Genomic DNA, 17,811 nt, shown 5'->3' with positions numbered 1-17,811 from the left:
CGCGAGCTCGGTCGCCCGAATATCTCGATAATAATATCGTAAGCATCCCTCGGAGATCCGGACGCGTCCGTGATTCGCGCGGCCCCAACTCCGACGGTGGTGGGATACACACGTACAGAGAGATAGAGAGAGAGAGATCGCGCGGCGTAGGAGCGGGCTAGGGTGGCGTTCTCTCCTCTCCGGCGCGGCCGGGTCAAGGGGCGACGGGGAGGAGGGACAGGCAGGGCGGCGGACGGGGAGGGATGGCGCGCGGCGCTCACGCCGTGGTGGGGCCGGCGCGGCAGGGGAAACGTAACACGCGGGTTGTCGAGAGAGCGAGAGAGCGAGAGAGCGGCAGGCAGGCAGGGGTAACGGCCACCACGGTCGGTAGGGGTGGCGGTAGATCCCTCGAAAGTCCGACGGTGCTTCTCTCTCTCCACTCTCAGTCCCGAGAGCGGAGCCAGAGAGGCAGGAGAGCGCGACGCGCACTCGAAGCTCGCTCGCTCCGTTGTCGTGCACCGCGCGCGGCCCGTCGCGTTTCGTTCGTCCACGGTGCGTGACGTCCCCGCGACTTTCGCACACGCCGTCCGTTGCGACGCGGGTAAGCGAGACGCCGAGGGGTGTTGTGGAATCTGCGCCGCGATACTCAGTGCGTCGAATGATGCTCGTTCTTGCCGCTGTGCTGTGAAAGAGAGAAAAAGAGATCCTGCGAAAGAGCAGCGAGGATTGCAGTTCGCTCGCGCTGTCTCCCGGTGAGAAAAAGAGAGAGAGAGAGGACGACGCGGACGGCTTTGGAGCAGTTGCCCGCGTGTGTTTTCGTAAAACGAGGGGCGGGCCGTGACCAACGGTTGCTGGGGAGCGTCGGAGGAGTTTTCTGAATTCTCCCAATGCCGCAAATGCCGTAGCGATTGACAACCGAGAACTCGACACCGAGGAGAGAATACCGGAGGGAAAGAGCTCGTCGTCGATCGGCCTGGCGGCTGCACCGAGCATCCGAATCGCGCGAATCCTCGCGAGGGCTCGCTCGTCGCAAGAGGGACGGTGCTCTCGATGGCAACGCGCGAGAATCGCACGAGAATCGCGCGAGAGATCGATCGTCACGTGCTCGAGACGGCAGTCGGAATTCGCGTGCCGATCGCGGAGGCCCGTCACGTGCCGAAAGAGGGTTGCGGGTCGTGGCCTCTCCTCGTCGGAGCCCTCGATTATCCTCGCGCTCGCCCGCCTCGCGGATGCGCTTCGATTTTCGTGTCGCGCGCGCGCGAGTGAGAGAGAGAGAGAGAGAGAGAATTTCGCGATCCGCGTTTTATTTTTTTACCTTTCTATTTTTTTTAATCTACCTCCATCACGGGGCGTTTCAGCGCGCGCTTTCGAAACACGACGACCGGCCTGCCGACGATGCTCTCGACGCGTTCGCGCCACACGCGGATTGCATTTCGTCCTCCTCTGTCCGACCCTTGGCTCTTCCCTTCCCCTCCGCCCCGCTCTTTCCCTCTTTCCGAAAAAGAGAGCGCGCGCGAGTTTGTGATTTGACGTGAATGGGATTTACGGGCGAAGTGATAGCTCGCTGCCCGTGACGTGCAGCTCGTCCTTAAAATAAACGTCGATGATACATGCACGTTGTCGAGAGATTCCCGTCTCTCCCGGCCCTTTTCCCGAACGTCATTTCGACCCCCGGCTGCGCCCGGCGGGGTGGGCAGGGTGTGCGCGAGAGAGAGAGAGACACGGGCCCCGCGTCACGTCGCGTCACGTCGCCCCGCGTCGTCGGCCTGCTTGTACACGGGGACAATCGTAGCGCAGGAACAACACGCGAGTAGACGAGAGCGGTTCAAGGGTCGTCGGGGACAAAGCGGCCGCGCCATGCATATGCACGAGGGACTTTGTGTACCCGGTTTGCGGGGCCGGTGATTACAGGTGGGAATAAACCGATACCGAGATACCGTGGGAGGCTGCCGCCTAAATACGCGTCGTGACCCACTTCCGCAAGTTTCGGACACGGCGAGGTCCTCTCGGTTTGTCTCTCTCTCTCTCGCTCGCTTGCTCGTCTCGTAATACGAAATATCAACATTTACACATCGGAACGCGCGCGCGCGCGCAAGGGCGACGACGGAAGTTGGGAGACGTTAATTTTACGGATGGCGCAAATGGAAATATACCGCGCGAACTTTCGGAGCGAATAACGCGCTCCGTCATCCGTCGTTACGGAATATAGGTTTCGGAGGCGCGCCGAAAAATATTCGCTCCTCGCGGGAGACCGCGAGACTCCGCGGAGAGGAAAGGAAGCTGGAAGAAGAAAACCACACGGTTCGGGTTCGTAACGCGATCGAGACTACTACTTACTGCCGCCGCTCCCGTTGTCCCGCGCAATAATATCGCGGCCTCTCGACTGCACCGTTTCGCCCCGCCCGCGCGTACACCCCGAGCGTCCCGATATTATTTCGAGCGTATATTACCGCGAATATTAAGAACGGCAATTTACGGCCGGCTTTTTTTAATATTCCAGGCACCACGCGGGGCGCGTTTCGGTGTATCAATCCCGCGACCCGCCCGGGACGATCAATTTAAAGGGCCGTCCGTTTGCGCGCGAGGTGATTTATGCCCGCGCCCCGGCGCTCGAGCGGCTCGCCCGCCCGCTCGCGATCCGGCGGCCGGCGCGAAATTATCCGAGCTATCTCAATTAGCCGCGTAAATCATCACTCGATTCGAAAAAGGCGAACGTTAAATGATTCGCGACGCGTCCGCACTTTTGTCGAGAATCGCGAGATTTCGGACGGGGTGTGGGGGGCATCCCGGGAAATCCCATAAAGACCGCGGGTCGGTTAACCGTCGCAACGCACTGTCAAATACAATGGCGGTCCGCGGGGCATTACATATACACGCACGCGTGCGCCACGCAATTGGCATAAGTGGCGCGTCGACGAAGCGAACAATTGTTCACGTTCTTTTCTTTTATAAGTGGCGAAATATCGACGAGACTGTCGGGCGATGCTCCCTTGAAACTCATCGCGCTCGCTGCGGCAACGCGAGAGCGGACGCGCAAACCAACGGGGATCTAAATCCGGCCGAGCAAAACACGTTACGGGGAACGAGCGGCGCGACGAGCTCTTTCTTCGCTCCGAGCCGGAATTCATCCGGCGATTTGAGTCACGTCGCTTACAACGGGCGCTTTAGTGCCCGAAGTTTAACGATTCCCTTACGGCGACATCGCGCCCGGGGGGATTGCACCCGGGTTCTTCTAAAATCCGATAATCGGGGGTTGTGAATCGATAATTCGGCGGTGGTGAACCGAGCCGGCCCGCTCCTCGGGGAGGGAAACGCTACCGTCGTCGCGCGATCTCGTCCGCGCGGGAGATCGGCGGCGGATCGCGTCGGGAAGTCGGGGGGCGATTTCCTGACGCGGAGCGTCGCTCGCAAAATTGCAGATTCCCCGATCGACGTTCCTCGCGAGGTCCGGTCTGTGAAGTGCGTCGGCTCGAGGAGGTGATGCACGAGGAGGTGACGCGCGACGCGCACGAGAGGTCGGCGCTCGGTTTCGTCGCGGCGGGACCGCAGCTTCCTCGCGCGGCGGCGCGTCGTCGATGCTGAATCGCGCGCGTACGACACGCGGTGGTGCGCCGGTGGTGTTGCTGCTGGTGGTGTGCTCCACGAGGCGGACTCTTTCATGACAGCTGGACGTTTGCGCCGCGAGGGTGACAGTGAGATCCTCGAGCTCAGTTGAGCTGGGAAGAGACGAGTCTCCCGCGGCCGTCGCCGGGAGTCGGAGGGTGCGCTACGCACCGTCGGTCACGTCCGACGAGGACTACTGCGCGCATCGGGTGGTGATCGGTAGTGATGCCGTGATGGGCTGCAGCTCGGGATCGTCCTTCCTGACCACGCTCCTCCTCGTGGCTGGATTACTGTCGATCGCGCTCTTCGCCGAGCTATCCTGCGCGACACGTGAGTAGCCTCATATTTGGGGAATTTGCGAATACTGACGTACATTTTATTCTAATTCCTAATTCATAGCCTACGGAGGAAGGGCGCAATTAACGTTTAGCAGCGCCAAGTTTTTTTTTAACAAACAATAATGTCGTGATTGGTGTCGTCGTTGGTGAATATTGAGACTCTATTTGATATTTGTTTGTAATCTCGGTGTAATAGAGAAAGGAAGTTTTAGAAAATAGTTTCTGGATTTCGTATCTAAGATTTGAGTCGAGAAAAATTGCCGCTTTAATCGATGTTTTGTCTCTCAAGACGAACTTCAGGTGAGTAACTTGTCCTCTTTGCAGCTGAATACAATTTCACAATCGGTTGATCTTTAATTAAAATGTAACTGTTGAACCGTCCGTGTCTCAAGCCATGAAACTCGAATCCGAGTATCTCACCTGATACACTCTTGAGAGTAATTGAGAAAAAATATAATACGGGCGTAAATTTGGAAAATAGAATGCAGATATGCGAAATTAATTTTCTTTCCTTAACGCTGCTTGCGAACGTTTGGAGCGCGTATGCGTTTGAGAGGTCGGAGCGTATTCGACTTACGGTCGTAAATTTCATAGTTCATTAACTGGCCGTGCGTTACACGATTTAATTGTTTCTGATTTTAATACATTTTAATCGGCGTGAAGAATGCGGGGGCGCAAATAATGCGAATATTAGTCGAATGCGAGTTCACGTATTTACGTACGAGAGTTTTCCTTTGAAATTCTTTATTAGGTCGTAGCGGGGGACAAATTTGCAATTTGTGAAAAGATCGCGTAATTTAATTGCGATTTCAATGCAGCAAAATTTTAACGATAGCATTGCCTCTATGTCGTTTATAAATGAAGGTACGCGTTAACTTGGCTTTTCGCCCGTTATTGCATTTTCTGCCTTTGTGAAACTCTATCGATATTATCATGTTAAGGGCAAGATGATCGTGTAATGAACGATAAATGCATAATTTGACTGCAGCGTCGACGTGAAAGATTTCAGTTATGCAGCTCAATAATGCATATACGCGCAATAAAGACTTGTAACGCGAATTAATCTAGAACACTTTATGCCGCTTTTGTCCGGCGCAAATTGTATGCTGTACGATAAAAATCTCAATGTGCGAGTGAAATTTGGTCTCCTTTTTTTTTTACAAATTTATGATAAAATTTATTGTTTAACGCCAAAAATGTAAATTACAGTAACATAACACATGGAAAATACCAAGTTCCGTTCTTTTTAATATAATATTTTTAATATACTCTCTTACAAATAAAGTAATAATGATAATAATGAACAAAAGAGAAAAATAGTGAAAATACCTGTTAAAAATGCAACGTACAAACGCGACTTTTGACGCTCAGTGATAACTGGCCACGTGTGTACGTTGGTTTAAAAAACATTCTCTATACATCGCTGAAAGCTTGAAAGAAAGACTTTCGCACAAATATCTCTGAAAGATTGACGTTTCCGCATACACGTTAAAACAAAAGGAGAAAACGCCATTTGAAATCTGTCCTCTCGGTTGAAAGCGACGCGCTCGAAATTATAGGTAGATTAGAGCGTAATATAAATTTTCCGCCCCTTTTTTTTTCTATGGTCCGCGCTCTTCCCTCTCGAAATACAATCGCGTAATTGCGGGCGATTAGCATTCCGCGCAAGGAGATCGCGCGGAGATTCCGTCGTATCCGGCCGAGGAAGCCTCTCATTAGACCGCGTACCGGAACTCGATGGGTCTAATTATTTTCCGAGTGCCTGCGAACTCGGAGAGATCCGCGTTTCGGGGGCGACTCGAATCGGGGTCACGCGCTTGCATCGATATCCCTGTCTCTCTCTGTCACTCCCTCGCTGGCTCGCTCGCTCTCGGTCGCTCGCGCACTCGCGCATCAGTTTCCCTTGTACGCCCTTAATGCTGGGCTCGCGCATGCACCCGACACGCGCGTGTACAGCCTGCGAACCTCCTTCGGCACAAGCAGCCGTTCCGCAAATAGATACGCGCGAGCATATTTCGCGAATCGTGCGTGGAGGTTGCTCGAGATAGTAAGAGGAGGCATGGACCCGTATCTGTAACTTGAAAGTAGAAAGGAACATTTACGCTCGACTTTATGAGTCGTGCGAAAACGTTTATGGCCCTCGTGCGATAAAAGTTGCTGTAAAAATTTATTCCGGCCTTCCCGTGCGCGACGCTATCGAAGAAAGTGCGCGCTTTCCGCGTCGTTATATACGTACACACTGATGAAAATATATTTTCCATTGTAAGAGAAGATTGAATTTACTATAGATTTAGATACACCCGCTCTCTCTTTACATCCGCTGGAAAAGCACGGGACGAGGTCGCGCGCATTTTTCGCCGTCGTAACGCGGCGTGGAAAAAATATAATATTATGCGTATAGAGATTTGGACGAGCACGGCCGTATTTAATCGGAATGTCAACACGATCGGAGCAATACGGAGCCACGCAAATTGTTTCCAATTTTTTTTTTGCGTTAAATCCGGCTGGCGTTTTGACAATTGTCGCGCGCCGGCTTTTTGAAAACGATTTAAAATTGTGAAAAAAAAAGCATCGGGAGAGCGAGAGCGTCGCGCGCGTCGACGAAATGGCCTGTTTAGTCGAGAGCGTACGCGGGCGCAACGTGAAAAGGCAGGAACGACGCAACGGGATATAATCTCCCCTTCCCTGCTGTGTGTCGGATAGTACTGGATTGTCAGGGGTTGTGTCCTCGGTGGATCATGGCGGATGAGGGAACGCGGGCCGCGGGGCCGCGGGGTAGGGGAACGATGGCTTCTCGCTCAAAGGATGCTGGAAGCGAATGGGATGCGGACGTCGTTGTCACGAGCAGGCGTGAGGTCGCTGATATTCCCTTGTCTTTTATTAAGGAGGGCTTCCTTTCTACGTTTGCGCCGCTCGTCCCTCCTTTCACACTCTCGTTGCTCTGTTTAGCGGCCGCGGCCGATGTTCTTTTTCCTACGCGCTTCTCTCCCGTCCGTCTCTCGTGCCGACGCCGCTGCCGCTGCAGCCGCCGCCGCCGCCGCCACCGCCGCCGCGACGCGCCCTTGCGAATAATGCTATAATTATTTCCCTGTCCCTTTTTCCCTCGCCTTTTTTTGCCCGCCTCTGTCTCTCCTCTTCGCCTAGGTTCATCTTCGTACTCTCCGCAAACGATTCTTTGCGGAGAGCCCGGCCGCCCCGCCATGTGTCGCTGGTTTTTTTCTCGTGGTCGTTAACGCGCAGCGAACCGTGCGATGAATGTTTAATTTCGGTTTTCTCGTGGCTCGCGAGAAATTGGTGTGCGCGCGCGCGCTCGTGCTTTTTTTTCCCCCGCGCGCTGGTATCGAAGCGCGGAAAGTTTTGGGTTTATTTAGCGGACGAATTTAAAAAGCTCGCACTAATGGCGCGTTTTTCTACGCGACGATTAATACTGTAAAAATGCAATCGAACGGGGCGAGCGCTGTAAACAAGGGGTATTTCTACAATCGGGCAGTATCGTGATTTATGGAGCGGCGAATACGTAACGTGTCAGTTTACTATTTAAAAGACCACCCCTCATTCAGGGACGTTTAACGTCTTCCAAAGCTATACCCGATTTCGACCGACGAGCGTCACTCGACGGTCAGAATTGTGCGTTATGAATATTAATTTTGATTTCCCCTACGACGGGCCGGGGACGCGATATCGTATTCCCGGGAATACTCGAAAAATACCGCTCGCTCCATATATGATGCAGGAACTTTGGGAAGATATCCGCAAACGACCTCGTTTCCTTCCACCACTTCTTCGGTTCTCCTCGGGAAAACTTTCTTACCCTTTTTCCCCGAGCCCGCGCGACCCCGCCGTCTCGAGTTCTCCGCATTTATTCCGGGCCTCCCTTTGAAATAGCGTATATATAATTATATACCGTACAGAGTATATAATTATATTTGTTTCAGCATGACGGCAACGCACTCCTGCGTTCTTCCCCGCCATTACGCGGGCATTACGTGCTCCAGCGAGACGCGTTTGACTTGGCGGAGCGGCACGGAGGTCTACATTTTGATCAAAAGCGCCGCTTTAAGAGTCCTAACGCCACCCTCGACGGGTACCGTTTATTTGTTTCTTTTTCCCCCATGTCGCGATATTGGCTTTTGTCGAGAGCGCGCCCGAGCGCTGTATCCGTATCTTAAACGTTACGCGCTCATCCGTTTCGCTTTGTTAGCTGTCCCGCGATCGCGCCGCTTTGTCCAATATTTTTCTTACCTCGCCGTTTCTCATTGTTAACGCGGCGCAAATAGACGCCGCGTAACGACGCGATCATTCCCGTTAAGACGATAACGAGATACGTCTGTATTCGCCCTTCGCGCCAGCGTTCTTTATTACTACCAACACGTCCGTCCGCGATCTCTTTACGCAACACCATATTTTCAGCCCTTATCTGCTCCCGCGGTCTCGTTTATAACGCTCGCCCCTGCATTCTTCCGAGCCACGGACACCTACACCTCCCCCGGCATCCCACCGTCTCATTTTCTTTATCGCGCTCTCCATTTCTCTCTCCCTCGCTGCCTTTTGGAGCGACGTCTTCACCCCGAGTCTGTAAACTATATTCCTATTTTCTCGAATCCCCCGCGCCTCTTGTAAATGCCCGTTAGTGCCGCGTACGTCGAGATTTCTCATGGCGCGGGACACGGATTCGCAGGTAGTATCCCAGATCGTCTCGCTTTCTGGGTCACTCTCCCCGCGCCCCTTTCCGCAAACGCCCGCAATAAAAGTTTGCGACTTCTTCGCAACGCGGGCACACCTGCGGTCGCCCTCTTGTCTCTCCTCGTGTGTGTTCTTCGCTTTACCCTCGTCCCATATCCGGCGAGATTGATAACGCATCTTTTTACAGATCGGCCGGCTTTTTGCCGCCCGCCGAGGCGCTTTCCGTCTCGCAAAAAAGCCCCGGCCCCTGTCGTCAGCGGCGCCGCGAAAATCCGTGTAAATGCGTCGTCGATAATCTAAATGACGCGAGGAAATCTCTTTTCTCTCGGCGAGTCTCGCGAAGAATGCGAACGGGGCGGGGGGTGGGAGGTCGAGAGGGAGGGGGAAAAAATTGAGAGAGCGCGCCCGGCTACACGTCGCGCGAGCGCGGAAATCGATTGCGCGACGGTCGCGCGACGCGTGCAAATAAACGCTCGTTACCCGCGACAGATTTTTCCGCGCCTCGGCGATTTTAACGAGCGACTTATAGGCGGTACAGTCCTAAATAATCAGAGAAGCGCAATCCTTACCCCCTCTATGCTTCTCGTGGTCGCCATGTTGGGCCCGCAGCTGAAATAATACAGCCAGAGTGCAACATAGTACAGCTGAAATAGTACAAGTTATGGTACGATATAACTCTAAACCCACTGAACCACGCAGATATGTATACCTAAGACGTATCAAAAATGTCTCAGGGATATCTAAAGTATGTTTTCTTTTAGAAAATAACAAATATAGCTTCTTATTTACGGTACGCTTAGTTTGCACATAGGATTCACTAATGGGTTCAACATGGCGGTCAGCCAATCGGCAAGCGAGACGCCGATTGCGCTTCTCTGATTATTTAGGACTCTAATAGGCGGTAAACAATACTTGCGTCCGCGTTTGTAGCGATGTCACGCCATTTCTCCGGATCCCACGATGTAACGGCGAAACAAGGAAATATTGTCTCCCTCTTGCGCGCAACACTTCGCGCGATTCGCAATCGTGATGAAAACGACACGCAGATTTAAAAAGTCGATCCCTCGCGGATATCCGCCGTGCATACATCATGAACATACATCTGATTTCGAGAAACAGATATTGGACAATAGTTAAGATACACGGGGAGAATTTTCTCTCAGAAGTTACCCTCGAAGGTAAGTTAGTCGTGAGACACAGCGCGGCATTTCAACAATGAAAAATATTAACGTCCATAAAATGTGTTGGATTAACTTCACTAAAATGCATAGTAAAATTTCAAAAAGCTTTCATAGAATTCTTCGAAATGCCACGTTGTCTCCATAGACGTACTAAGAATTGACTGCGCGTTTCCTACCCTCTCCCGTGTTGAGAACACGGAAAAAACAATGTAGCTGCTGTAGCTAAAACTTAGCAAAATAGAGACAGCTAATATTTTTAGTTGTGATAGCTCAATATTTTGCTACGACAGCAAACCGTTTGCTGTCGCACCTAATACAATAGGCACAGTAGCAAAATATTGAGCTATCACAACTAAAATATTAGCTGTCCCTATTTTGCTAAGTTTTAGCTACAGCAGCTACATTGTTTTTTCCGTGAACAAACTTTAGAATGAGATAGCCGACAGTTGAGTGGTCGCCTCATGGTTGTCTAATAATTAGCGGGGGTAACAGAGAGTAAGGGGAATGATAGAGGGCGACAGAGAAAGAGCGGCCGCTATAAGAGTTGATCTGACACTTTTCTTCTGTGTATACTTACAACTGTGAATCAGTCAGCATTCACTGTTTTCAGTGATAATCCACCGATTGACTTTTAGACAGTGAGCGAACCGATAGTGTGTATCGGCCCTTAAGAATCCAGTCATTTCGGGACGGGATCGTAACGTCGATACGTTAATTCCGACCGTTTATGAAAAAAAAATCGCGTCGCACATAGGAACAACGCGCCGTAAAATATCACGGACCCCGTAAACTCCCCCGCGGTCTCCCGTCGTACGGTTTATCGACTCGGCGTGCGCCAAACGTTTTATCGTCGCCGCGACAGACGCGGAATTAATCAAATTGCGAATTTTTTTTTCACGAGCGTTCGCCGATCGCGATTACAAAATCGTTGACCGCGCGCCACTCTAACGCCAACGCAACGCCAACGCAACGCCAACGCAACGCAACGCAACGCGGCGCAGCGGCGGTTCGCCGATGCGCCCGGTCTCGTTTTATTGGCGTTGCTCATCCCGGCGTGAACGGGCGATATTACGCATTAGAGATTACGCCTGTGAGCCGAGCTCGGGCGTCGGATCGCGTTCGTTTTCGCGAAACCACCGAACCGGGAGCAATCGATACGCGGCTCCGTGAAATTATGAGCATCATCGCGCCGACATTTTATCCATCCCGAGGATTTATATTTCGAAAAATCCCCGACAACAAGCGCGCCTCGCATCGCATCGCGTAACTCGGCTGTATATGTATCATTCTTTCGCCATGCGGGATGCGCGAATTGAGATAAATGCAACTGAATTGTATATAAATATATCGAACCCTCGATCGCGCGATATGCATGTTGGATTCAGCAAATTAAATGGATATCGAATTTGAAAATAATGAAAATGTTTTTACACCGCTCGCCTCGGCTTATCAATTTCATCCTAAACGTACGGATTCGCTAAGGAATGGATAAAAAAAAAGCCGCGGCCAAACAATAAGATAATCCTTTATGTGCGTCGGTGGGCGCGTCTAGGAATAAAAATGTACGTGTATTAGAAACATTTTTGCGCATTGAGTGGCTACACAGTTGGAAACCCTCGTTAGAGTTTCCAGCATGCGTAATCAAGGACAGTAAGTTCGGAGTTAGAGTTGCGGTTCGAGCAACTGCTCTAAGTTTGACGGCGCTGTTTGAGACAATTAGCGTCTTTGACGTTAACGACATTAATAATTAATAATCGATATTTGGAAATTTAGTAACTCCGTGCCGCGGCTTCTCTCCGGTAACATCGGTAATCGCATTCACGGTTGAGTTGAAATACAATGTGCTCGTCGATCCATACCTGCGAATATATTAATTGCATGCTTTTGATAAGAGCGCAAACAACAATATTATTGGAATATTAACGCATCAGCGAGAGCGTAGGTTATTGTGTGATCGCGGTATTCCCAATTGTCCGGCGCGACTGTTTATAAAATCCGCGATTGTTGCGACCGAATACGAGGAATATATCGCGAGGGAGAAAACGTTTGATTTCGAAGTTCGAAAATTGTCCGTCTGACAGATACGCATCCTAAGAAGGATATTCGGCCAATTTCAAAATCGTTTCTGCCCATCTTATTTTCAACGTAACAACCTGCCGCGCTAATTGCAAAGCGAAGGTCGATTTCCATGAAACTGTATTTTTATGTCCACACGTTTTTTCACCTTAGACCAGCCGGTGAGTGCTTCTTATCAATCATTCATTACGATCGTTCCTCGTTTGAAATACGCTATTAGGCCTGTTCTACACTGACAAGAAATTTTCTTAACTAAGTAAATAGATTTACTTAAAATGATTTTTTACTGAAGTAAATATTTATTCTATTTAAAGAAAAATATCAAATTTCAAGTAAATCTATGTATTATATTAGGTAAATTAATTTAAATCATTATCTTTTCTACATTCAAATAAAGATTTCATGAGATATAGGATACTTCTTCTAATTCTTTAACACTTAATAAATACTTAAATTAAAGCAATGCATGTTTTAAGTTGTTTATTATTTTTTAAATTTAATCTAATAAGCTATTAGGAGCCACTTAGCAAATAATTTTCTTGAGTAAAGTAATATTTTTTTGGATTAAGTTATTTTTTATCAGTGCACGGCACGTCGCATTAACTAAATTGGGATAACAGACGAGTGTTTCAAATTCAAACTTCAAAATGTCTGTAAGGCCTGTTCTACAATACGTCGTATGTCACTGTCGGAACGTAGCCGGTTGTCTAATGGAAAATGTCTATTTTGAAAAATTTCTTTTTTGAAAAGAAGTTTTCTCATTGGACCATCGACTACGTTCCGATATTTGACAGCAACATACGACGTATTATGTGGAATAGGCCTTACAGGCATTCTGATGTTTGAATTTGAAGCACCCGTCTGTTATCCGAATTTAGTTAATCAAGAGCAGCATTTACCAATGTGCTGAAGATGACACAAGCCGGTGTCGAAACGTACACGATTTAATTATATGACTGATGAAAACTTTACACGACACAATAACGGCAGCGTTTTACTCTCATCGCCCGTCGTTAACTTATTGTTATAATTTCGTGATATTTATGTGCTGATTTTTAACTCGATTGTGTAATCGCGTTGAACTTTTATTATAGTCTATTATTAATTCTGCATCGTCCCGCGCGCGACAGAAATATCTGTCTATGGCTTTGCGTCTCTAATATTCGAGAGCAGAAGGATGACTGCGCTTGTTATCAGTTTCTGCGGTGCGAGTGTTCGATGATCGACACTGTCGCTGTCAAGTCGCGTCGCAGTTGCATGAAGCGCAAAACAGTCATCCTGCGCTTGGGTCATCGCTTTTAAACAATCGACATCTTTGATGTCCGCGGCTTCATTAATAATCCACATGATAGATATTCAAACCTCAAATACTATTCACCACTATTATAATACTGTCCTCATTGTGTATTTACGTCAGCGAGTGAATTTTCGTTCATTTTAGTTCATCGCATCTCTGGTGCACCCTGCCGCATAGTAACTGCGGTGAATTGTTTTCAACGATTTAAATTAATTACCCTGCGACCGATAACAGTTCTGTCAAACGTGGATACCGTAAATTGCGAACGATCATATTCTTCTGTCTTATTAAGCGTTTGATGCGTTCCGTTGTCGAGTTGGAAAAGAAATGACGCAGTTTTACAATAACTCTATATAATTTTTATTTATGTACTTTTATAATTCGACTCTGTCTTATATGACGACGACGACTCACTTAGGTTCGGTTTTTCACTTCCACTTATTTTACTCGAGGGGGAAACCGCATTGTGGTGTACAGATTTGCGGCGTTACTGGGCATTAGTTTGGGCCTTAGGCCTTGCTGGGGCATTATAAAGATATAATAAAATAAAATAAGATAATAAGATAAAGTAATGCCCACTGGGCATTAGTGGACATTGGTGTACAACATTTTGATCAGCGGTTTCCCCCTCGGATTTACTTAATAACTTACAAAATCGTATAATTGCGTATGCTGTTGATTTGCAGTATTACTTGATAAGGACCCCAAAAAAATAGGGTCGAAACGTAGTATTTTAAATAAGTAAAGGAATATGCCAGTTGGGTTGACTACAAGTTTCCCGTTTTAACTTTCATTCATCACTGGTGACTATAAGTAAACTCTTTCTTCGTCTATATAAGTTTGTCACCGTTGTAATTCCGTTAATACGCAAACATTGTCGTTAAATGTTGCGCGAGTTCTTTCTCAATTCTCCGCTGTTGTGCGTACGTCTCTTTTCAAATCTTCTATCGCCAGGCTCGTATTTATAGTCGTTATATGAATTTCGCATTAAAAAGCGGTGAAATATTCACAATAAAGTTTCATATTTTGAGATATAATATAACGGTGACATTTTGATTACAAAAACAGAGAGCGTTTTTAATTGATTATGAGAGGAGAACCGATTATTTTCGTGAAGTCTGACAGCGTTAAAATATTGCACAATTGCTGCGAAATTACTGATGACTGCTTCGTAAAATTATATGCGCGACGAAATAGTTATCGGATGCTCGCGTTATTATTAAATTGCCTTTGTCCCACGTGACATAAAATCAAGTTGGAAATGAATTACTTACTCCCTAATTGCTCTCCGCTCCGTCATCCGATGTCTTCCGGGTCTTCTCCTCCTCTCAGATTTCGTTCGTTGTACTCAATACAACACAATGTTACATAACGACACTCGTGAAGAGGCGGTTTATTAAGGTACTAATCATCGAAGTATGTATAATCATTGAAACGATATTTTGTAATTCTCGTTTTTGATTGTTCCGTTTTCTATTATAATTAACTTGCGCGAAATATTTGACAAGTGATCTTCGCTTTAATCCGGTAATGTCGATTGATGGAATACTGATTGACGTGTTAATAATTAATTTGAAACGGAAAAGAAGAACACTTGGAATTTAATTATTTTATAATACGTTAAATATTTCTCTTAGTGGCGAGGCTGGCTTTGACGTTTGTTTTATTGTTAGTTATTCTTCGACTACTGGAAGATACCAAACGGCATCGTGTCTTATAATTACAGTAGACGATTAAGGATTCGCAAACGTGTCGAAGAGACGACATTTCAATCTGATGAAAGCAAATTCTCTCGTCTCTAACTTAAGATTCAAGTGATAATAACTTTATCCCAAATTACATTTAGACCAAAAGTTGGAGGCGCGAGTTGAGATACATTTGAATTCCAGCAAGAGGATAATTATCACCCGTAAATATCGTGAAACAAGAACTAAATTTTCATTCTCTTATATCGCTCCCGCTTCTATTCCAAATAAATAAATTGCGGGAAATATCGTAATACAATTTGAGAAGTAATTGTCGTTTCAATATGTTTTATGAATTCTGGTATTTAAAATTTAAATATATACTGCTGATGGCGAATTTCAATTGTTATATGCGATTTATTTCAGCCGTTCTTTTAATTTGAACGGTTGACATTAATTGCTTTATTTAAAAAAAACCCTATTGTGTTTGACGAATAAATTTACCTCAGATTTCATCAAATGCTGTTCACAACGAAGACAGTACCGTGTCTTGAAATCGATAATCTACTGACAAATCTGCCGTTTTTGAGCCGAGTTCTTTAGAAAAATGACCGCGAGTGCGAGGTTTAGTGAGCAGTCAGTCACTAGTTTTATTGCGTCAGTCTTTGTAATTCGTAAGAAAGTCCCAAATGGCGATTCCACTTTTTCTTCTTAGTCCGCTATCTTTCCAACATTTGGGCGTCGGGATGTCAGCGATTGCGGCAATGTCATGCTTGGCGCTTCGCGCTGATAAACGGGATGTTACTTGCGCGTGCTGCAGAAAAGTGCTTTCAGACAGCCGAGGAGATTTACGAGTGCGATAGGCGCTTCGAAACGCTGAGCTGATAAAAAGTCCGTCACTGAAAATTCGCGAATTTTCGACCAACTTATGAAAAACGAGTTTTTCCTTGTCCGAGCGAGACAATAAAACGAATTAGTACCCGACAATAAGTATGTCAAATGACGTGATAAGCACCGGTAACGGGAGCTGGAGCGTGAGAGAAAAGAGTTTGTTACAAATGTAAAAGTGTATCGATATCGCTGTAGTTAAATGAAAGCTAAAGAAACAAATGCTAGTTAATATTCGAGTTAATATCTTTCAGTATAATTTTGATTAATTATTGTAATATTGGTTGCACATGACTAGTTTCATTCCAGTGTATTAATTTGTGGTATTAAAGTATGGGGGATGTTGCATATTATTCGTTAGATAAAATATAGCGTGAAACATGGCAGGTCCTCAATATTCGTTTGTAATTGGATATTGATATGAATAATTATGATTTATTGTGTAATGCGCGTTACCTAATCAGGATTTTATTATAATCAGCGGATGAAATGTTATCTGACAAAAACAATGCTTTGCTTTATAATATTTAACGCAATAATTACCAAATTATTAAGTTATTAAATTATTGCGATCAGTGTCGCGATTTAAGTTAATTGAAATAACAAAACTTTTGCTTGTCGTGCGAAATTTCTGACAAAACCGGCCGCGTTGAGGGGTGTCTTTTATACGCGAAAGTAAATTAACAATGATGAGTATTTTGCAAAAACGACCTACACTGGCCAATGCCTTTATTTAAAATAAAAACCGATTGTTTTTGTTTTACCGATTTATTTAAAATAAAAACCGATTGTTTTTATTTTAAATAAAGGCATTGGCCAGTGTAGGTCGTTTTTGTAAAATACTCATCATTGTTTTGAATTGCTGGCGATATCATATCTATAACCCCAAAGTAAATTAACAATCTGAAACAGAAATATCGCACTTTGCATCTACGGTAAATACTTTGGAAGGTTAATCGCATATTACCTTGATTGAACACGTTGCCCGAGCGAACGTGAAGATGCTTCAAGCCATGATATAATCCGTAATTTTACTAACACGGTTTATCGGACGTTCAATCGATCCGCATTAGGATTACGCGGTTGTAAATTTTAATTCGCTTAAATGTACGTCGCGATGAGCGGACGGAACATCGATTTTATCATCGTCGTTACGTCCTCGAGATCTTTATTCAACCTCGGAGAAATCCGTACATCTCCTCTCCTCCCCCTCTCTCTTTCTCTCCACGGGACCAGAGCGTCTTCCCCGGAAACGACGGCTGATCTGATCATTTATTTTACGCGCGAGGACTCATTTCTCCCGCATTACATCAGGCCGCCGGGCAAGATTTATGTATTTTCGAGGATAGAACTGTAGTATCTGCTTTATGACTCGGCAGATGAGCGAAATGGCTTTCCCGCCGCCGCTCCCCGCCGCTTCCCCTATTGAGTCCCGGGGGAGTCCTTTCTGGCAACGACCGCTCTTGCAACGCGCGCCGCGACTAACGCATCGACAACTTTTAACGCTCCCTTTTGATTTGCTATCTCGTCCTCCGCCGCTCCTTCCGTCGTTCCTCCACGTACAGTTTATCTGTTCGCTCGCCATCCGGCGACGATGGCGTGGGAGAGAAAAATGGCTAGTACATTGGCGTGTGTCGTTCGGCCCGCGAAAGAATTCGCTCTCTCCCTCTCTCTTTTTCTCCCCCCTCGTACGGGCAACACAATGCTTTTATATGTGTCGCGACATACGCGACGGGGAAAGACGTTCCTCGAGCGATCGTGCGCACCGCCCGCAATTGCATGCGGCGGTACTTTGCATTTCCGAGCGGCAAGAAAGAGCGAGCGAGCGCGATACGCGATCGTGGGAAATCGACCGAGCAGTCGATATATATCGATATATATCGATCCCCGGAACGAATGAGCCATGCTCGACTCGTCATTTCGGCTGTCACCGCGGAGAGACGCTCAGAAATCTCGTATCAGTCAAGTCACGGAATTGTCTGCGTCTTCGTCCCGCGATTCTCGCGCGGGTTTTGACGGCGGTGACAACGCGCCGCTATTTATAAACTCGTCGGAGCGCTCGTTATTTGCCATCCGCGTCC

General features: G+C 47.3%; 1 protein-coding gene across 1 annotated transcript in view; it reads left to right on the top strand.

Moving 5' to 3' along the window:
* Positions 1-430: 430 nt before the first annotated feature.
* The window catches only part of LOC105563821 (hemicentin-2), a 394,167-nt gene continuing 376,786 nt past the window's right edge, over positions 431-17,811 (top strand). Inside the window, exons 1-2 of the mRNA XM_012015754.1 lie at positions 431-731; positions 3,399-3,912. Coding sequence (XP_011871144.1) covers positions 3,816-3,912 — 97 coding nt within the window. The 5' untranslated portion in view covers positions 431-731; positions 3,399-3,815. The remainder of the gene's footprint in view (positions 732-3,398; positions 3,913-17,811) is intronic.

Source organism: Vollenhovia emeryi, unplaced genomic scaffold (genome assembly GCF_000949405.1).
Source record: "Vollenhovia emeryi isolate VEMERY1.0 unplaced genomic scaffold, V.emery_V1.0 DF939171.1, whole genome shotgun sequence".
In the NCBI taxonomy this organism is placed as follows: domain Eukaryota; kingdom Metazoa; phylum Arthropoda; class Insecta; order Hymenoptera; family Formicidae; genus Vollenhovia; species Vollenhovia emeryi.
Note: the sequence above shows the minus strand (reverse complement) of the source record. Positions and strands in the feature narration are given on the sequence as shown.